This window comes from Biomphalaria glabrata, chromosome 6 (genome assembly GCF_947242115.1).
Source record: "Biomphalaria glabrata chromosome 6, xgBioGlab47.1, whole genome shotgun sequence".
NCBI lineage: Eukaryota > Metazoa > Mollusca > Gastropoda > Planorbidae > Biomphalaria > Biomphalaria glabrata.
The window spans coordinates 21,446,109-21,469,008 of NC_074716.1; the positions used below are offsets into that span (position 1 = coordinate 21,446,109).

At 36.0% G+C, this 22,900-nt stretch overlaps 2 protein-coding genes across 7 annotated transcripts in view; both read right to left on the minus strand.

The window, feature by feature from the left end:
* LOC106075349 (tubulin--tyrosine ligase-like protein 12) overlaps nucleotides 1-7,454 on the minus strand; it is a 29,302-nt gene extending 21,848 nt beyond the window's left edge. The window contains exons 1-2 of the mRNA XM_056033165.1: nucleotides 7,338-7,454; nucleotides 2,706-2,920 (exon numbers count right to left, since the gene is read on the minus strand). Coding sequence (XP_055889140.1) covers nucleotides 2,706-2,885 — 180 coding nt within the window. The 5' untranslated portion in view covers nucleotides 2,886-2,920; nucleotides 7,338-7,454. The remainder of the gene's footprint in view (nucleotides 1-2,705; nucleotides 2,921-7,337) is intronic.
* Nucleotides 7,455-15,542: 8,088 nt separating this feature from the next.
* The window catches only part of LOC106057776 (uncharacterized), a 54,448-nt gene continuing 47,090 nt past the window's right edge, over nucleotides 15,543-22,900 (minus strand). For 5 of the 6 annotated variants that reach the window (XM_056032795.1, XM_056032790.1, XM_056032793.1 and 2 more), the window contains 6 exons: nucleotides 19,304-19,441; nucleotides 18,674-18,864; nucleotides 18,133-18,360; nucleotides 17,920-17,986; nucleotides 17,583-17,744; nucleotides 15,543-17,277 (listed from right to left, as the gene is read on the minus strand). In XM_056032795.1, the coding sequence (XP_055888770.1) occupies nucleotides 17,128-17,277; nucleotides 17,583-17,744; nucleotides 17,920-17,986; nucleotides 18,133-18,360; nucleotides 18,674-18,864; nucleotides 19,304-19,441 (936 nt within the window). In that variant the 3' untranslated portion in view covers nucleotides 15,543-17,127. The remainder of the gene's footprint in view (nucleotides 17,278-17,582; nucleotides 17,745-17,919; nucleotides 17,987-18,132; nucleotides 18,361-18,673; nucleotides 18,865-19,303; nucleotides 19,442-22,900) is intronic. The other variant, XM_056032794.1, reaches the window with a different exon arrangement.

A 22,900-nucleotide genomic window follows, 5' to 3' on the forward strand; every position in this document is an offset into this window, starting at 1 on the left:
CAACCAACCACAACTAACCAGCCAACCAGCGAACAAAACAATTATCCATCTAGCCAACTAACCAGCCAACCATCACCCTCCATCCAACCAACCACAGCCAAAATACCAACCACAACAATTCAACCAACCTCCACAAACCTTCACCAACCAGCTAACCATTACCAAGCATCAATCTATCCAGCCAACCAACCACAACCACTGAACCATAACCAACCTAACAAACAACCACAACCAGCATATCAACTAACCAGCCAACCATCCATCCATCCAACCAAAAGCAATCATAAAAAATTATCCATCTAGCCAACCAACCACAACCAACCTACCAGCCAAACATCACCATCTATCCAACCAACTAACCACAACTAACCAGCCAACTAAACAATTATCGATCTAGCCAACCAACACCATTCATCCAACCACAGCCAAAATACGAACCAACCATTCAACCAACCACAACCAAAATATCAACCAACCCCCCCCCAACCAGCTAACCATTACCAACCATCAATCTAATCAGCCAAACAACAACAATCAACCAACCATCCATTCAACAAACCAACCACCCATCCATACAGTCAAACAACAACAACCAACCAACCATCCATCCAACAAGAACTAATCTACCAACCAATAACCCAACTAACCACAGCCATCCATCGAACCAACCATTCATCCAGCCATTCACAACCAACCAACCAACCATCCATTATCAAGATTTTAGCCATAGTTTCTATAGTTAACTATATAATTTGTTTAGCCCTCATGCAGCTGCTTTTTGTATGTGCCAAAAAAATATCCTTAAAATGCTACAAGTTGGCACACCACTATAAATCACCATTAAAAAAAAAATGGCAGCGCACTGATCATATTGAAGTCGCTAAGGCACTTTATTGATGTATAGAAAAAATATAAATGTTACTTTTGACAACCAAATTTATTAAAACACTATTTACATCTATTATATGAAGTAAATTTTATTCTGGCTAATTATCTGTACTTTGTGAGCGTGGGACGCTGATCTACAGGATTACTATAATATTATATATATATATATTTATATATATATATATTTAATGTTATATTTAAATTTTATATAATCTATATAGATAATTCTCTTCATGGCTCAAAAGTTTGGACACCACGTAATGGAAAGATCATTATTTTATTTTTGCAAGTCGGACAGAGTAGAGTTACCCTACCTAATTTAAGAGGCGGAAAAAAAAGAGGGGGGGGGGGAGAGAACAAGTAATATTCACCCGTCACTAAATAGAAGGGCTGGACTTAATCATTGTGACCAAGAAGTCAAGGAAAGAGAACAAGTAATCTCTGTATTCACCCATCACTAAATAGCAGGACTGGACTTAACAATTGTGGAGCCCTATGCGAAACAGATTTCGCGGGGACAAGTTTGGTTAGGAAAGCGGATAATAAGTGAAATTTAAGAGTTTGTATTAGAAAATAAATTCGTCTTTGCATTTTAATCATTCTTTACTACGTACAGAACTACTTTACGACCCTTGCGTGTAGCAAAGTCATACAGTATATCATCAAAATTCTATTTCCTACATAGATCACGCTCAAAAGCAAGAATTACCAAAGGTTTCAATCTATCTTCGAGAATTGTTGACCTCAAGTAATTCTTCATTAGTTTGAGACACGAAAAGCTTCTTTCACTAGATTCCACAATTACAGGTATTGCATAATGCAGGGTTTTTTTAATCACGCGTAGGATTGGCGTTTTCCATATTGAATGACACCAAAATGACAATTTTTGTCTATATATTTCAGGAGATTTGTATGAGTTTTTAAAAGATTTTAATAATATCTGGATATTTCCAGGACTTTTTCATATATTTTACAATTTCAGGAGATTTCCAAGAACACCTGGTAAATCAACAGGAAGCGCTGGAAATCTGTTATAAGTTACAAAATGGTTTAATTTAATAATTTATAAACCTAGAATTAGAGCAGTTCCTATAAAGCCCGGGTACGCTGTTCTGCCTCATCGTGGCATCCGGGTGGAAATGGTTACTTGAGGAGGTAACTAGGCTGAATGAATGGCGAAACAAAACTCTCGTGGGGATGCCCACGGGTAGACGAGAGTCTGCCTCTTGCATGGGCGGAGTTGCAAAATAGTTCCCATAAACCTATCACATAGATATAACGAAGTAAAAAGCGGAGGCTCCCGGTGTCCTCGGCCTTCAGCCATGTTCAGCCAAGCATGCGTCCGACAATGCTTTACATAGGCATTGACTCGGGTCTCTCTCAAACAGAACTGTGTTCACACAGGTTTTTTTTTTACTGTTTGGCGTCCAAACAGGTTTTTTTTCAAACTTAGAGCTCAGCTTTTAAGAAAATCAAACGGTCCTATAAAGTGCGGGCCCACTGTGGTCGCATAGGTTGCAGTGGCCTAAGGCCGCCCTGCAAAATAGCGGCGTATCATGAATTATCATGTATGCTATGCCGCCGGTCGGCTAGTCTAGATATGATATAATTCTAATAATATTATAATATCATTATCATCATCATGCATGTTTATAAAGTCAAAGACACAAAGTTCACAAACTATACAGTATACTTAATACTGACTAGATCAGAGTATAGATAATACTTAATAATAGTGTATAGTCTGTATCAGTGTATCATATGGTATAGAATAATAGATCTATCAGTATCAGATGATGTAGATGAGACTAGACTACCTCTTCGGATAGCTTGTTAAAAAGTTTAGGCCAGTATAATTCAGGCACGCCTGAATTGATAAGTTGACTGCGGTGCAATTCTGCAAACTCTGTGTACGTTTCTTTTTCTTTCCTTGCCCTTGCTTTTTCGTGAGTCTCGTCAACTATTTGGATACTTGACAAATCTATGTCAGAAGACATCTTTATAGAACTAGATTTAGATCGAGAGTCTTGATCTATATTTGGTATGATCATGTTTTAGCTGGCGGCCGCCATATTAAAATGATGATAGCAACAGCTCCTAGGCAACCAATTGTTGCCAGATGGATTTTGTTGGTTAAATAAATAAAATGAGTTATAGTGTGCTGCCAACTATTACATGAATAAAATCTGAATACATTTAGATAAGAGGGAATGTAGACCTATTTATTTAAACAGGAAATAGATGTACATTTTACTAGTGAATCTATATTATTTCTCAATATTTTATTTTGTATGTGTTGGTGTAGATTGAGTTTGTTAAGAATACATGTTTTTGTGTTCTATTGAATCTGAAAAAAAAAAAAAAAAAAAAAATCGGTATTTTTTGTTTTTACACATAGATGTTCTTTTTTTTTTTTAATTTGATGATGCTTTATTTCATTATGTGTGTGTATGTACATATGCGTGTATATATGTGCATGTGTGTGCGTACGTACTTGCGCGTGTGTATGTACATATGCGTGTATATATGTGCATGTGTGTGCGTACGTACTTGCGCGTGTGTTTTATATGAAATTATTGAGAGTTAAAAAATACTTAGCTTATCAAGTATCTTATTAATGGTAAAACAATTAATGAGACATATTAATTCCACCATCCCCTCCTTTCTCATTCTAGGCAGGGGACTAGACTAAGGTAGATTTATCAGTACCATCATTTTAGTACATTTTAGTTTAGAAAACGATTTTAAGGCGGTAGAGGAGACAAGTGCACGCTGACACAGTACCGCTAAAGCTTAAAATCCGTCAATGTGCACATTACTTAGCTAGTCTTTGGTTTGGGTTGGACATTAGAGTTGCATTAAAGAATAATCCATTTGGTTTATTGGCTTGACCATATAACACACGTTGTTACGGATAAACAGTATCCATGCCACAGCAACAATTGCGTAGGACGGTCAACACAAACGTTACAAAGACACCCTTAAGAGTTCTCTCAAGGAGTGTGAGGGAAACGCTATAGCTCTGGGTCCTTTCTTATTGACTGCGGCCGTTGCGGCCGTGAGTGTCGTGTTTCATGATATAACGCAAGGAGCTTGGTAATCAACAAAGAACGTAGATCTAAGATTTAAAAAAAAGGAAGATGAGAAATGAAGCAGGCATATCTGCAGCAACCCATGCCATCTATGTGGTCGGCTTTTTAAAAGAAAAAATGGACTCCAAAGCCATCTTCAAATTCATAGAAAATGGGAAATAATCTCATCTTCAGCTACGAAGGAGGAGCCATATATTTAAGCTAGCTAATCTGCTCATTAACTGATTAGCTACAGGTTACGTTAATGTGCAAAAATCGACATTTTCCCTCTAGATATAGGCCTACTGTTTAGGTACCGTTAATGTTAGGGTTAGGATAGAGTTAGGTTTATCTAGGTATGCAAGCTCCTGCAAATAACTACAAAATAATAATTAAATTTATTAAGCGCTGTTAACAAAGCACTATAAACCTTTGCAGAGCTGATTATTTTGTGTGTCAAAAGAGTTGAGTCAAAGATAATTACAACACATCGTAATACCTGAACAAGTGGATACTGGTAGTTGGTGATAAATACGAAATTAGTCGTATTCTAATTCTGTTCTAAAGTTGCTGCTCGGCGGTCTGGAAGTTCAAAAGAAAACAGCGCCCACTTTTACTGCGCCAAATACCCATATTGTTCATATCTCACAACCATCAAAGACATACCTCACTACTAAACGTCCCATATTTGACCACTGGAGCAATACACCACAGGTGCGTTATATAAGTCACACTCATACAATACGCCTCACACGCACACCAATTACCATTCACAGGAGGGGAGGGGAGTCATATATGGAAAATGAAAGAATGTCAAGAAGAGGGGAGGGAAGAGAAAGTGGCGAAAGAAAACTAAGTCTTACGGGGGGGGGGGGGGACAGAAGTTAGCAAGACATCCAGGATGACATAACATCCAGACGATGGCGTTTTCGGCTAGCGGCTCATGGGTGTCCCTCTTTGCTTTAACAGTGATAAGGGGAGGGAAGCTAAACGACCTCTGTGACCCGAAGCTGAGTCTGCCTTGGTCCAATGAATGGAAAACGGTGTGTGTGTATGTACAGTAGATGGACTGGGTGACAAACTCAGCTCTGCTATTAACATATCATTTTATTCTTTCTGACTCACAATCGACTGGTGTCTGGAAATATTTAAGCTCCCAGTAATTTAAGCACCCGGGACCGGGAAATCGGGCACTTTTTGACAAGGCAGAAAATTAGGCACTCTTCAATAGAGACTTAATTTAGAAGATAATTGATTTTTTTAGCGCATGTTTTATTCCGAAAATACCAACAATAACTAATTTTCAACAGAATGTTCATGAATCAAAAGAAAAGCTGACAAACGGAAAAAAAAGTACAATCACAAGAATACGGGGGAAAATCACATTATATAATTTAGGCCTGCACATCAAAGGATTCTGTGGAGGGGAGGTAGAGATGATTCCCCGCTTAATGCTTCACATCCACCACCAACCCGTTAGATTAATTGTTCATATTATTTTTTTTAAATATATATTATGTCGCTACCTCTCTCTAATGTAAAATTCAGCCACTCATAAGTCAGTAGTAAATGCAAAGTCAAGTTTGAGGGTAGAGTATTGAATTTTACCATTTCAGCCCCCCCCCCCCTTTTAAACGATAAAGCAAAAGATTCCGATGATAGATACAGAGTCGGATCGGGTGTGATGACGATAAATATAATCGCCTTATCCCCAACTACCTTAACCTTTAAGATGTGCTTGTGGAAGGGAAGGCAGAACAGAATGATAAATTTGTCAAATTCAGATAAATCTAACAAAAAAATTACTAACCCTAACCCTAACCCTGAAGACATTAAACGTCGTATAAATCTAGCGCGTCAGACATTTACTGATTTACACAGCTAAAACCAACCTGACTGTAAATCTTTTCACATCTCAAACAAGACTAAACTAAGAATCTTTAACTCTATTGTCAAGGCTGTCCTATTGAATGATTCGGAAACATGGAGAACAACTGAAGCGACAACAAAAATAGTACAGACCTTCATCAACAGATGCCTGAGAAATATCCTAAAAATACACTGGTACGACAAAGTAGAAAACACCAAACTGTGGGAGATGAGTGGGCAGAAAAATATAGAGGCAGAGGTGTAGATCTTAGAGAGGAAGTGGAGATAGATTGGTCACAAGAGAAAATGCCGATAGAGATCTAAAGACTGTTTTTGACAGTAGAAGTTCCCTGTAAGCAAGCACTGATAGTTACTTTCATTGGCCTACAGTGACAGGATTGCGCAATGCATCTGGCCCTATTCGGCACCTTCGACACGCCCTATTACAGTAAGACCTGGACTTCATCATTCTCTGGTCAATCTGTTGTTTCCCGATCAAAGCTATACACACCCACCCCTCCCCTACCAGCCCCATGCGGCAAATTCACCCCTCCCTGCCCGCTCCCGCATTTTCACCCCACCCCCTGACCACCCTCCCAGTCCGCTCCCGCTGTTTAACCCCACCCCTGACCACTCCCAGCCCGTTCCCAAAGTTTCAACAATTTCTTGAGCCAGTCAGTCAGTTTCAGTGACCTTGGTTACCTAGCCACATTCCTTGACTCTTGAGGCTAGATTAGAGAAGACAGTCATTTTACCTGGGATATTTCTATTAAATGAATAAATATTTATATATGAAATTCTTTTCTATAAGGACATCAGTTGTTTATTGCATGTATCCTCAAGCACATTCTAGATACAATGCAACAAGTCTCATAACACACAACATTACACTAGACTAGTCCACTAGATTTAGGCTTAGATCATCGATCTATTTAAATTCAACATTCATTTCAGCTTTATTGAAAAATGTTACAAGCTGTCAGCACCTTAAATCTTCATCAAATACTTCATAGATCTATACAATAATCCCATCATATATAGGGCAATATAGGCCTAAATCTATTTAAATTAAATTTCTATGAAAAAAAAAAGGTACCTAAATTTACGCTTTATTAATGTCATTCCAATTTTAAATAATATTTTACTCCCCCCCCCCCCCCCCCATATTCCTTTTTTTTAAAGTACTACTTCTACTACAATAGTAAATATTCCTATTATTTCTATTTGTTTTATTTTCTCTCTCTTGCAATCCGCTATAAGCTGGCGATATTTATATAGGTCTGTGAGTCGGCTCTACAGCGCTATTAATTCTATTATTTCTATATGTTTTTATTTCCTCTCTCTTCGAGTATGGTTTCAGCTGGCGATATTAAAAATCAACTAGGTTATCTCCCCCTGAAAATAATTTTTTTAGCATCGATTCAACGCTGGGACATCGCAAAAATCTGGCCAGTGGTTGCCAGGTGCTGCCTAGAGACGTAAATACGCCAGCTAAAAGCGGAAATTACCCTATATTTACCTAGAGTCTAGATCTAGACTACATAGACCTGGATTCTAGATCTATATAGATCTATATAGATCTAGACTAGATAAGATAGATTAAATCTAACAACAAAAATGCGGAATTGGGACGTGTAAATTTAGAGTTGTTTCTCTTATCTAGTCATTCAATGAGATTCGCCAAATTGTTTTGTAGAATGACAATGGATAATCATTTTCTAATCGAGATTTAGTTTGATCTGTGCGAAATATTTGACGACTAGATCTAGATTCTAGATCTATGTGATAACTTTCTGGTAAAAATAATAGACGAAAATAATGAATCTAATTTACAGCACCACAAAAATTATAGATACAACACTGAACCAAAAAGGCATAATCTTCTCTTGAAATACAAAGCAAATATGTAATTCAGGTCGTTGAAATTTTTTTATGCATTTAAAAAGCGATCACCCAGATACACATTTCTTTTTCCCTACCCCTTTCCAACTGGTCCTGACAAGTGATAGGATCATGGCGTATTGAGAAAGCTTACAGCATGAAATTGCGCTAAACAAAAACGACATTTTTTATGTTTTTCTTGTTAGTCGACAGCTTCACTAAGACTAAGACTGCTTTATTGATCCTTATGCAAATTTGTTGTCATTACAAGGACTCTTTTTTTCATATAAAGACAACACAACAGAAACATACACATAAATACAACAGACACAACATAAAGAGTTCATTCAGCGACTACACAAAGGCATCTTGGTCCTTTTCATGTTTCCTGATCAACGAGGGGCGTAATTATAATATTCACAATCGATGATAATAGGCCTACATGAATCAATCCAAATATTAACCAGTTAGTTAATCAATTAGTAGCCTACTAATTAATTAAAATTGTTTTATGTGGTTGATAAATCGCAGTAGTTAGTGATTATTTCCCTAAGATAAGCTTTGTTTAAAAACTTTTTTTCTTTTTCTACAAAGCTTATATCAACTCACTCTGTCTGGTACAAATTAGAGCTCATTTCTCCCACTGTCTGGTTCAAATTGGGCCTTTGCACAATTATTCGTTATCCCTAACAAAACTTGTAAAAGTAAAAAAAAAAGGTAAAGTTTCCCTTCCAGATCTATACAAATCATGAGTAAAACAAAATAACTAATTAATTTATTAATTTGTGGAAATTAATTTTGTTATAGAAAAATTGGCAATAATCTTACAATATATTGTTACAAATGACCAGTGACAGGAAGAGGTTAACGTGTGACCCCGACGAGACAACACAGCAGCGTCAGTTCCCTGGAATGTACATGTATAAACAGAGACAGGATGTGACGTGTCCTTACATGTTATTCCAAAAAGGTACTAGCAATGTCCAGTGACAGATAGAGGTCACAACTTGTGACCCCGGCAAGATGACACTGCAGCCGATGTTTTCTCGAATCTACGTGTATAAACAAAGTCAGGATGTGACGTTTCCTCACGTGTTATTCCAGAGGATATTAGCCGTGTTTGTGCAACTTTGGACAAGCGATTAGGGACTCTATATAAGCCAGAGAGTTAATGTGAAAGTCGGTCGTATGGAGTCGTGAGTGAGCCGTTACAGTCGATACAGACTATGTAAGACGTGTGCGGCTCTGTGGAAGAGAAATGTGTACGACTCGATGCAAGTTAACTAGGGTAGAGTTAACTGGAGTGGACTACTGTCGTTAAAGTCTATACAGCGAACTACAGTGGACTTCAGCCGTTACAGTCGATACAGTCGATGTAAGACGTGTGCGGCTCTGATGTGGTAGACTGGAATACGACTTGGTTCAGCTTTGGGAGACCTGGAGCGACACTGGGAAGTGTGTCGTTGGTCTGTTACGACTTGGTTCAGTTTTGGAGACCTGGAGCGACACTGGGAAGTGTGTCGTTGGTCTGTTCTGTGGAATACGACTCGGTGCAACGAAGTGAAGAGATGAATTGCAACGAAGTATAGCTAACTGTAAACTGACAGATATTGTACATTCTTCTACACTACATGTTACAGTGACGAATTGTTAGAGTTAATAGTCATTAAAGTTATATGAAACTGAAAGTTTAGTCGTCAAGTTCTTTACAGTGTTTTTATTTGTGTGCCTACTAATACTTCTAGCCAGAAGATTCAGAAATACGTAACAATTGGTGTCAGAAGTGGGATCTTTCTGGCTAGAATGTGTTCCATCAAACTTCTTATTGAACTTGACTTGAAAGAACTTAGACAAGAGCTTCGAGAAAGAGGTCTACAGCTTAACGGAAATAAGGAAACGCTAACAGCACGTCTCAGACAAGCCCTGTTGGAGGAAGATGTGAATCCGGACACTTGCCAATTTGAAATCAAACCTAATATGACGGAGCTCCTGAGAACCTTGCAACACAAAATGAACTCGGTGAACGAGAGCATTAAGAAGATAGAATCAGAAATCAACACCAGATTATCTTCATTTAACCAGTTGATCAAAGCCATGAATGAAAATGAACAAATAGCTACCACGCCCAACAAGACAGAAGAACAAACAGATACGATAAAAGATCAAACTAGAATCATGATGAACGAGCTACTGAACATTCAGCAGTATCAGATTGAGTCAACAGATGAAAGAGCTACACCATTGATGAACAGCGAACAATTGTCCAACCAAGAATGTAGCGATACAGACAATTACGATAAAGATGCTGGTGATGGCTGTGCTGTCTGTTACTGTGATAGCAAACCAAACGAATGTGGCCTACTAGAAATGAAAAGAGACGGTAGCTGTTTCTGTTTCAACGAAAAGCAGAATGAGACCGCTGAAGAAACAATAAAAGAGACCTATAGTTTGACCGAAGCTTTAGCTACAGATAAACCTGATATGAGTACCTCAACCAGCCAAACAGATCAAGACAACGTTGGGTCTGCGTCCAAGCCTGTTGCTGTGGGCCTTAAAGACTTCTGTCTTCTATCTGCCAGTGTCTACAAGAGGAACTCGAAGTTTGATTACTGCACTCATGCGTTTGACAAGAACTGTACGTACGTAGCTATGCAAGAAGACTGTGAATGCTTAGAAATACACCAACAAGCTCTAGACTTAACAGAAGCTTGTACAGCTGTCAGGGTACGCTCGAGAAGCCTTGGTGATAGTCAAGGAATTACAATAGAAACTGATGTTGAAGTTGATGGACCTTTGCACGTTGAATGTTATCAACCTGCCCCACAGTCGAGTCCTCCAGACTCGGATGAAGGTGATGACGTGTTTGACAACTTGCCTTCAAGTGGACTTGCAGCTCATTCGCAAAGCACCCATCGAAGAATAATGCTGAAGCAACTTGTTCGATCAACAGTCTTGATGACTACAGCCATGAAATGCAATACCTTCCTATGTGCTAAGTGGCTGCCATCAGCATTGATCGACAAGAAAGTAAGACGACAACGACATCAACGCAACCAAAACAATATCAAATGTAGGAGGCGGAGAAAGCGACACATGCAGAGTGCAACGTGGATGGCTCCAACAAGATCAAGATACAAGAACACCCCTTCTCCCACTGATAGACCCCCACCTGCACTGATGAAACTCAACAGCCCATGTTGTTAGAAAACAAGCCCACCACTTCTCCCACTGATAGACCCCCACCTGCATTTATGAAACTCCATAGCCCATCTTATTAGAAAACAAGCCCACCACTTCTCCCACTGATAGACCCCCACCTGCACTAATGAAACTCCACAGCCCATGTTTTAGAAAGATTCTGTCCGGGACCATAAACCAAAGAAGAAAGCCTTACGAATCAGTTGAAAGTGTGAAGCCACTAAATAATAATCTAAGAACATTACTCATAAGAATAGGTTTGATGAAGTATAACAAAGGTTTTAGAAGAACGATAATCAAGTCAGAAGCAAGAAGGACAGAAAAGAAGTAGTTTAAGATGTCAGAACTGTAGTGAGTAACCATCTGAGATAGAACTGTACAAATAAAATTGTACGAGAAGATCAACCCAACAGGCATCGTACAAACCCAAAGTCAGTTGCTGTTGTAAGAAGAACATGTGAATATTGCTGTACTGTGATGAACCTGTGTATCTCTGAAGAAGCTCTGTAAAAAGATGCTTGAAAATGTAAAACTCAGCCAGTAAAGCACGAACTCGTTAGAATGCTGATGAATTTTCTCGACAAGAGTGCCCAATGTCGTCATCTGAAGATCGATGTTTCCATACCAAGATTGATGAAAACATTTGTGAGGAACTGCTGAAAAATGAGGATTTGGCTCCCATTCTTCTATGGAAAGAAGATGGACAACTGCCAGATTGAAAGAACATCTCTGAGAAGGGGGCAACCACCAAAGCTTCCTTCTTGAAAACGTCGATCGGTTTCTTCAGTATCGTGGTGAAATGGAATCTGTTCGGGACGAACAGATCTAAGAAGGGGGCAGTGTTACAAATGACCAGTGACAGGAAGAGGTTAACGTGTGACCCCGACGAGACAACACAGCAGCGTCAGTTCCCTGGAATGTACATGTATAAACAGAGACAGGATGTGACGTGTCCTTACATGTTATTCCAAAAAGGTACTAGCAATGTCCAGTGACAGATAGAGGTCACAACTTGTGACCCCGGCAAGATGACACTGCAGCCGATGTTTTCTCGAATCTACGTGTATAAACAAAGTCAGGATGTGACGTGTCCTTACATGTTATTCCAAAAAGGTACTAGCAATGTCCAGTGACAGATAGAGGTCACAACTTGTGCAACTTTGGACAAGCGATTAGGGACTCTATATAAGCCAGAGAGTTAATGTGAAAGTCGGTCGTATGGAGTCGTGAGTGAGCCGTTACAGTCGATACAGACTATGTAAGACGTGTGCGGCTCTGTGGAAGAGAAATGTGTACGACTCGATGCAAGTTAACTAGGGTAGAGTTAACTGGAGTGGACTACTGTCGTTAAAGTCTATACAGCGAACTACAGTGGACTTCAGCCGTTACAGTCGATACAGTCGATGTAAGACGTGTGCGGCTCTGATGTGGTAGACTGGAATACGACTTGGTTCAGCTTTGGGAGACCTGGAGCGACACTGGGAAGTGTGTCGTTGGTCTGTTACGACTTGGTTCAGTTTTGGAGACCTGGAGCGACACTGGGAAGTGTGTCGTTGGTCTGTTCTGTGGAATACGACTCGGTGCAACGAAGTGAAGAGATGAATTGCAACGAAGTATAGCTAACTGTAAACTGACAGATATTGTACATTCTTCTACACTACATGTTACAGTGACGAATTGTTAGAGTTAATAGTCATTAAAGTTATATGAAACTGAAAGTTTAGTCGTCAAGTTCTTTACAGTGTTTTTATTTGTGTGCCTACTAATACTTCTAGCCAGAAGATTCAGAAATACGTAACAATATTGTTACGAATCTCACTATCCAGGCTCGCTACAAATTGCACCAAACGACTCCACCAACTTAAAGAACTTGACAACGCTGGGCTTCAAAATAACGTAATAGTTTAATGTCAATAAATAACAGCCAATACTGTACAATTGGCAGCACGTAACACAAGACTGTACTAATATCTCTCCGCCGTATCAACTCTTGCATTGGTCTCGTCTCGGACTTGTACTGAGCCGTTGTAACGAACTGTAGATCGGGAAGTTGTGACTGACTGGTCTCTGATACCTTCTCTCTTTATATGGTGTCCCTGCTGGCCTTCTAGAACGGGACAGAACGTCGCTCGACCATTCTGGGTGGTCAGATGACTACATCCCTCGTGACGCTCCTGAGCTCTGTTCACGACGTCGATCCTTCCCGAACCATCATGTTGACACTCGTCTCGGCCGACCGTCGTAACTCGCCTGGGGCGATTTGCGTCGGCTGACAACACACACACACCACTACCCCCATTTGTGCCACCACCAGGTTTATAACAATATATATAAATTGACAGAAGGCGTCTCAAGAACACAGATGTTTATTCCCTGAATATCACAAACACATATTAAGAATGTCTGCACAGCCTTTTCATGAGTTCTAGACGTTCTTGTTCTTTGTCAACATTTCTTCTCTGTCTAGTCCCTAACAGTGCACACCGACTGCACTACTTACTACTTAGATGGCGGTGTGCATGGCAGGGTTATAATTATTTATAGCAGTAAAAGTGCAGCTTTTTTCCTTCATATAAGCTTTCTTTTTTTTTTTTAAATATTCATTACATTTTGCTTGCTTCTTTTTTTCTGACACAACTTGATAAGTTATGAATGGAGAAATAAGCTTGGCTCTAGCTTGTTGCTCTCACTGATTATTATTTACTTTTTTTTTTTTTTTGTTTACACAACTTGTAAAGTTATGACTGGTTCTAACCTGCTGCTCTCACTAAACAATGGAAAAGTATTGCTAGCTCTAAAATGGCATGTAATGGGCTAGAAATTACAACCTTATAAATCTAAATTGGAAAATTATTTGTGTAATATTAGAAGTTATTTTAAGAAACACCCATTGATAATAGTGCAGAAATAAATAGACAGGTTTGTAAGTGAACTATTGTATTGATTGTGTGAGATCAATTTTCATTGTGTTTTATCCCCAACAGATTCTTTTTTATCATGAATTGTTTGTCACCTACTACCAATATTTGATATTAAACTTAAGAATATAGTCACCTCTTTGAGTCATTATGACCTAATTTCTATAATGAATGTTAAATAATTGTTTTGCAATCAAATATTGAGATGCCCGGTAACACAATACATAAGCATACTGTAATTTCAACATGAGCAGATGAAATCTACAAATGAAATGATAAAATAGTTGATTCAGCTTGTTAGTGGTTAGCAGTTTTGCTGATTAGCTAAATTTTTGGTGTTGTTGTTGTTATATATATATCGGTACGTGACTTTTTGGCGCCGCCGTTCTGGTGAAAGGACGTTTTGGCGCGAGCGGTTTTGGTGACGGGACGTTTAGGCGCGAGATATCATTTGACGATAATTTAATAAGCACGTAGCTTTTATAACAATGTTTATTTCACTCTACCATAATATTGTTATAAACCTGGTGGTGGCACAGATGGGGGTAGTGGTGTGTGTGTAGTCAGCCGACGCAAATCGCCCCAGTCCAGCGCAGGACGAGCGGTCAACTGTGACACGACACTAAGATACTTTGAAAAGAATTATTTTGAGAAATTGGGTAGGGGTGATTTAGGTGACACATCTCGCATTGACGAAGGTAGAGTTAAACAAATGAAGACAAGACCAGGTCTATCAGAGAACACTCAATGGGGATAAAACAATTTTGCGGAAGCAGCTCATCGGCGACTTTAAGCCGAGTTTGGAATGAGCCACCCAACCATATGGAAATTCATTGATGGAATACACAAGCCAAAATGTTGATTAAAGAAAATGATGTGAAAAACAAACACACATTTACATTTAGTACCGGTACGTGAAAATATGTCTTAACACAAACACTCATGCAAAACATAGATATGAATAATTCTTTTAAAAGAAATAATACAATAAACGTACATAATGTATTTCGCGCCAAAACGTCCTGCTTCTATATATATATATATATATATATATATACACACACATACATACATACTAGACATATATTACCCGCGGGTTAAAGCGAACGCGTAAATGTAAAAATAGTATGAATTGTGCTGTCAAAATAGCTAATCGACCTGAATCAATTTTTTTCAAATAAAAACATTTGCTTGTAGGCCTACATATATTTGATTAAAATGAATAGAGTTAATTTTGTATGTTCACGTGTTTGGATAAAGTTCATTTTGCATGTGCGCATGCGTTACCTTTTTAATTAGATGTACGCAAATGAATGAAACTATTAGAATATATCTTAACACTTTAAGATGATAGAACTTCTCTTCGCAAAGATAGTTTTATACTTTAACATATGAACATACTAATTATAGTCCATTCATTTCATAATTTAATCAAATTAACATTCAAATTTGTTTTTCTAAAGTATTTTTCATGCATTCGTTCGCTAAAGCTGTGAAGCCGTGTTAAGATATATTCTAATAGTTTCATTCATTCGCGTACACAAGTTTTATTAAGATTGGTCAAACTGTTTTGATTTCTATTTGGCACATACATACATACGCCTTACATTCTACTTTATAGTATAGATATATATTTTTTTTTTGTTTAAATACCTATCTAAATGTTGTAAGTTAAAAATCAAGCACATTATGTTAATTCAAAAAAAAAAAAAAAGAATTTAAATGTTCAGAATTTATTACAATGGTTTGTAAATATTTACATCATAAACAATTTAGAAAATGTATACACAAAAAGCTACACAAATAGTGACTTTTACTTACTGGTAATAATAACAGAAACACAAAATTCTTTGTCACAATAATACATACACAGAAGTATTTCTTCCTCACAAAGCTTGTCTACAATATGGTCTATTGGTAGCACTATAGGACTTACAAACAGTAGAGCTGTAAGATATGAAAGGTTGTCAACACACTTAGAATAACTCCTATTCTGTCATATAAATGATAAATTGACAAAGTAAGTAAGCAGTCTAAAAAAAATACTAACACTACCAGTAATGATGAACACATGCCTGATGTCATGTAAAACAGAGAGAAAACATACTCAAATATTATTGTATCATTCTAAACAAATGTAAGCCCTAAACGGAGTCCATTAAAAAAAACAACAGGTTATGAAATGAAATAATTGAGCCTTTACAATACATGTAATACATTTATTATGAGTCAAGTTCTTGGCAAAGATTAAGATAACATTGAGGTGATAACAATTTCAAGAAACTGATTCAGTGAAAGACAACTATTTGCCTGAAGTGCTGATATGGTTAGCAGTAATGAGTTGGGAACTTGGCTATCAGTAGTTACAGTTTCTTACAATACATTTACTGAACTAGTATGTAAAACAAGAAAGAATTAAAATATTATGTACATATATCATTTTTGTACAGACATTATTACATTGAATAGATCTGACCACCATAGAAATCAAGGCTAATAAAATGTTGAAGAAGACACAATAAACAAATGCTGTACAGGCTATTCACATGCACCAATGTAAGCAAAGGCTAATCCTGTTGACACAAGTACTATATTTGGTCCTAGACTTGCTAAGCAGCCACTACCTATACAAACAAACTTTAGGAAGGCATTCAATGAGGTTGGGGAGGGCAAGGAAAATGTACATTACCATTTCTTGGTATGTTTGGGTTGGGTGACCTAGCAAGTCTAGACAATAATATAGAAGCATGTGTTACATAATATCAATATACAAGTTTTAGTCAAACTATGTCTTCAGTCACTATTATGTTTGTTACAATCCATCAAAGTAAAAACATTTGCAGTAGTGTTTTATTTTTGTGCCTCCCTTCTTTTCTCAGCCCTATCTATACCATACACAGTAGGATAACATTCAGAGTTGAGAGTTCTTACAAGTTAAAAAGATTTATTATGCTTAAACCTAAGAATCATGTAGAGTCTAAGTAAAGGATTTCACTGCCTTATAATTACCTACAAAGCCTAATCATTGTTTTTGGATATCAATAGAGAAAAGCCATTAATAATTTACAGTATATATGCTTTAGGATAATGGGGTTGCAAAGTCATGTGAAGTAATGCACTCATCAATAATATATGGAATCAAAGACAATCCCTTTTTAGAATTTATTTATGCTTAGGAATACATTAATTATAATGCTGGAGCTTTAATTAAAAAATCAAATAGAATAAATATTTCATATCCTTTCCTTGATTTTAAATGATGACAATTGACTTCAATGCTGCCAGTTCAAAAAGAGGATCTTTTATTGGAGTAAAACTTTGTTAAGGATTTCCTGAAGATAATCAGCTCTGGACAAATCTCTTTGAGCAGTATTTCTCCGATACAGAATAGGACAATCCAAGGAAATACATTTTTGCTCTTTGTCTTGAGTACCTTGACATGTAGAGCAGATCTGTTCAACAGAGAGGATTTAGTTTTACCCTTGCACATGCAAGTCATATATTCACACATTTATAAGAAAGGGAAAGAAAAAGAAAATGTTAGACTGCATAATGAAATCTCATATTTACCATGGAGTGGCTGACTGACTACTTAATACCAAACTAGCTCATTGCAAGTTGAGTTATTGAAAAGTAAACAATTATAAAAAGTTTGTCCTCTTTTTTTCTTCTTTTTCTTGCACTTGCGTTTAAAGCAATTTATAAACCCTAAATGTTTTATATGCCAGTGTGTAGTAGACAAACAATTTTAACAAACCTGTGTCAGCCACTGATAAGTTCTATCCCAGGTGTACATCTTTCTTGTCAGTCTAAAGACTACTCCTTGAGAATCTAGACAGCAGCTTTCACAAACAGGTCTTTTTGTAGGCACATCACAGATAGGACAGTTGGATGTGGTATAAAATTGAGAAATAGTTCCCTGTGGAAAAAAAAAACAACCTGATTAAACATACTGTATCTGACTGGAAATCATTATCATTTTATCAGTGAATAATAACATTTAAGATGTTGATAAAGTCATCTCATTGAAACCAATTAATGACAGCTTAACATAATATTGTTACTCTGTAGTTCAGTTAAAATTTTTTTTTTACTTGTTTGGCAGTATTAGCTGTCATTACCATGGGAACCACACGAATTATCTTTGGCATATTCTGATACCTAGTGAAAAAAAAAAAAAAATTATAGTAGCTGGGACATGCAGATTAGATTAAGCCATTATTTTAGTAAATTTTTTTTTCAATTTACTGATTCATAACAGAAAATAATTATAACATAAATAGCCCAAATAACTCAGTTTTATTTACCAGTTCTGAACGTTCACACCAATCAAAGAGAAAATTCTATCCAGAGGTGGTAGAATGTGTTTAGTAATATAGTAATTGGCATTGAGTCTAAGAGTGGTGTCATTAATTAACTCAATTGGTTCTCGCACTAGTTGAATCAAGGCAAGACCAGGGCTACCAATTATTATTACATATGGGACTCTCTCTCCAATGCGAGGTTCAGATCTGCGATCTACTTTTATGCGACGCCTGAAAAAAAAATTAGAAAGCAGATTAATGACTTAATTTCTCAGAGGTTTACTTAACTAGTAAGATAAAAAATATTATTTCTAAACAAATTTTTGATTTGCATTCTTTTCCCTATACTATTTCCTATACAAGAATACTATTTTACTGAAACTTCCATTGTATGGACTTACAAAACACAATTATTAAGTTGTTTTTTTTAGTAAAATTGGTATATTAAATATTTACATTTAAAATGTGCAGTCATTATTTTAATACATGTAAAATACTAGATCCTAAAATTTTTACAAACTATTAATAAAACAACAAGTATGACCTTGCAATTTCAAGTGATGGAACACATGCAGCTGGTTTGTATCCCATCATGCCTCGAAATTCTTTGGCAAAAATAAGATCCTGAAAATTGACTTTTCCATCCAATAATTTCTGTAGTTGTCTGATAATATATGATTTGACACGAGAAAGATCATTTGTTGTGAAAAGTATTTTAATTGTTCTTTCCAGTATCTGAAAACAAAAATTAACATTTTCTGTGATAGGAGATTTTTTGTGATAAAAATATTTCTTTCAATTTTGATCTTAGATCTTAATCAATTAGTTCTTGTTTGAAAGACTATTTCTACACACATAATTAAACAAAAAAGAATAAAGCAATTTCTTTTTACAAAAGATTAGTATAAACATAATGTATATAGAAAAATCACATTAGTGTTATCAAACCAAATAAAATAAATTAGCCGCAGATATTTCATCACAATTCTTTGTTACCCGAAATTGGGTCTCTTCAAAAATACAAAAAAGGTGCAGTTGACATGCAAGAAAATATGGCATATTAAGAGAAGAAGTAATTGATTATTATGAAAATAATCTATGACTAAAAAAAAAAAAACAACAACATATAACTATAGAATGTATGAGAAAAAACTAATTATTATTTTTAATGTACCTTGCTAACTGCACTGCAAGAATCCCTTCTTACAGTCTCAATACCTTTAGCATCAAAAGTAGGTTCTTTTTGATCCAGTGTTTCATACATGTAACCAAAGTATCTTTTCTTGGTTTGTAACACACAGGGAAGATAGACCTGACAGAAAATTAGGCAACAAGATTCAAATGTACTACAGGAAAAAAAACCCACTCAATTCTAGAGTACATAAAATATACACCCAATATTGGGAAGATAGACCTGACAGAAAATTAGGCAACAAGATTCAAATGTACTACAAGAAAAAAAAACACTCAATTCTAGAGTACATAAAATATACACCCAATATTGGGAAGATAGACCTGACAGAAAATTAGGCAACAAGATTCAAATGTACTACAGGAAAAAAAACCCACTCAATTCTAGAGTACATAAAATATACACCCAATATTGGGAAGATAGACCTGACAGAAAATTAGGCAACAAGATTCAAATGTACTACAGGAAAAAAAAACCACTCAATTCTAGAGTACATAAAATATACACCCAATATTGGGAAGATAGACCTGACAGAAAATTAGGCAACAAGATTCAAATGTACTACAGGAAAAAAAAAACCACTCAATTCTAGAGTACATAAAATATACACCCAATATTGGGAAGATAGACCTGACAGAAAATTAGGCAACAAGATTCAAATGTACTACAAGAAAAAAAAACCACTCAATTCTAGAGTACATAAAATATACACCCAATATTGGGAAGATAGACCTGACAGAAAATTAGGCAACAAGATTCAAATGTACTACAGGAAAAAAAAAACACTCAATTCTAGAGTACATAAAATATACACCCAATATTGGGAAGATAGACCTGACAGAAAATTAGGCAACAAGATTCAAATGTACTACAAGAAAAAAAAACCCACTCAATTCTAGAGTACATAAAATATACACCCAATATTGGGAAGATAGACCTGACAGAAAATTAGGCAACAAGATTCAAATGTACTACAAGAAAAAAAAACACTCAATTCTAGAGTACATAAAATATACACCCAATATTGGGAAGATAGACCTGACAGAAAATTAGGCAACAAGATTCAAATGTACTACAGGAAAAAAAACCACTCAATTCTAGAGTACATAAAATATACACCCAATATTGGGAAGATAGACCTGACAGAAAATTAGGCAACAAGATTCAAATGTACTACAGGAAAAAAAAACCCACTCAATTCTAGAGTACATAAAATATACACCCAATATTGGGAAGATAGACCTGACAGAAAATTAGGCAACAAGATTCAAATGTACTACAAGAAAAAAAAACCACTCAATTCTAGAGTACATAAAATATACACCCAATATTGGGAAGATAGACCTGACAGAAAATTAGGCAACAAGATTCAAATGTACTACAGGAAAAAAAAACCCACTCAATTCTAGAGTACATAAAATATACACCCAATATTGGGAAGATAGACCTGACAGAAAATTAGGCAACAAGATTCAAATGTACTACAAGAAAAAAAAACACTCAATTCTAGAGTACATAAAATATACACCCAATATTGGGAAGATAGACCTGACAGAAAATTAGGCAACAAGATTCAAATGTACTACAGGAAAAAAAAAAACACTCAATTCTAGAGTACATAAAATATACACCCAATATTGGGAAGATAGACCTGACAGAAAATTAGGCAACAAGATTCAAATGTACTACAAGAAAAAAAAACCACTCAATTCTAGAGTACATAAAATATACACCCAATATTGGGAAGATAGACCTGACAGAAAATTAGGCAACAAGATTCAAATGTACTACAGGAAAAAAAAACCACTCAATTCTAGAGTACATAAAATATACACCCAATATTGGGAAGATAGACCTGACAGAAAATTAGGCAACAAGATTCAAATGTACTACAGGAAAAAAAAAACACTCAATTCTAGAGTACATAAAATATACACCCAATATTGGGAAGATAGACCTGACAGAAAATTAGGCAACAAGATTCAAATGTACTACAAGAAAAAAAAACCCACTCAATTCTAGAGTACATAAAATATACACCCAATATTGGGAAGATAGACCTGACAGAAAATTAGGCAACAAGATTCAAATGTACTACAAGAAAAAAAAACACTCAATTCTAGAGTACATAAAATATACACCCAATATTGGGAAGATAGACCTGACAGAAAATTAGGCAACAAGATTCAAATGTACTACAGGAAAAAAAACCACTCAATTCTAGAGTACATAAAATATACACCCAATATTGGGAAGATAGACCTGACAGAAAATTAGGCAACAAGATTCAAATGTACTACAGGAAAAAAAAACCCACTCAATTCTAGAGTACATAAAATATACACCCAATATTGGGAAGATAGACCTGACAGAAAATTAGGCAACAAGATTCAAATGTACTACAAGAAAAAAAACCCACTCAATTCTAGAGTACATAAAATATACACCCAATATTGGGAAGATAGACCTGACAGAAAATTAGGCAACAAGATTCAAATGTACTACAGGAAAAAAAAACCCACTCAATTCTAGAGTACATAAAATATACACCCAATATTGGGAAGATAGACCTGACAGAAAATTAGGCAACAAGATTCAAATGTACTACAAGAAAAAAAAACACTCAATTCTAGAGTACATAAAATATACACCCAATATTGGGAAGATAGACCTGACAGAAAATTAGGCAACAAGATTCAAATGTACTACAGGAAAAAAAAAAACACTCAATTCTAGAGTACATAAAATATACACCCAATATTGGGAAGATAGACCTGACAGAAAATTAGGCAACAAGATTCAAATGTACTACAAGAAAAAAAAACCACTCAATTCTAGAGTACATAAAATATACACCCAATATTGGGAAGATAGACCTGACAGAAAATTAGGCAACAAGATTCAAATGTACTACAGGAAAAAAAAACCACTCAATTCTAGAGTACATAAAATATACACCCAATATTGGGAAGATAGACCTGACAGAAAATTAGGCAACAAGATTCAAATGTACTACAGGAAAAAAAACCACTCAATTCTAGAGTACATAAAATATACACCCAATATTGGGAAGATAGACCTGACAGAAAATTAGGCAACAAGATTCAAATGTACTACAGGAAAAAAAAACACTCAATTCTAGAGTACATAAAATATACACCCAATATTGGGAAGATAGACCTGACAGAAAATTAGGCAACAAGATTCAAATGTACTACAGGAAAAAAAAACCCACTCAATTCTAGAGTACATAAAATATACACCCAATATTGGGAAAACCAAAAAGTTTTTTTTTGTCAAAAAACACAAACACACATGTCATATCTTGTGCTATTTCCTAGCAAATACATTCAAGAGTCATATACATATATTAATTTACTGTATAATAAAAAAAATTCAAGTTGAATAAGTTAATTCTAATTGTCAAATATCAATTTAATAAACCAAAGTATAATTTAAAATAAACTATGTCAACTACGGGATAACCGACTGCATGTGTTGGAAATACCCATGACATATGTCAATCAAGTAGGTGACACCTCACAGGAAGTGATTTTGATTGGTTGAAGAAAACAATTT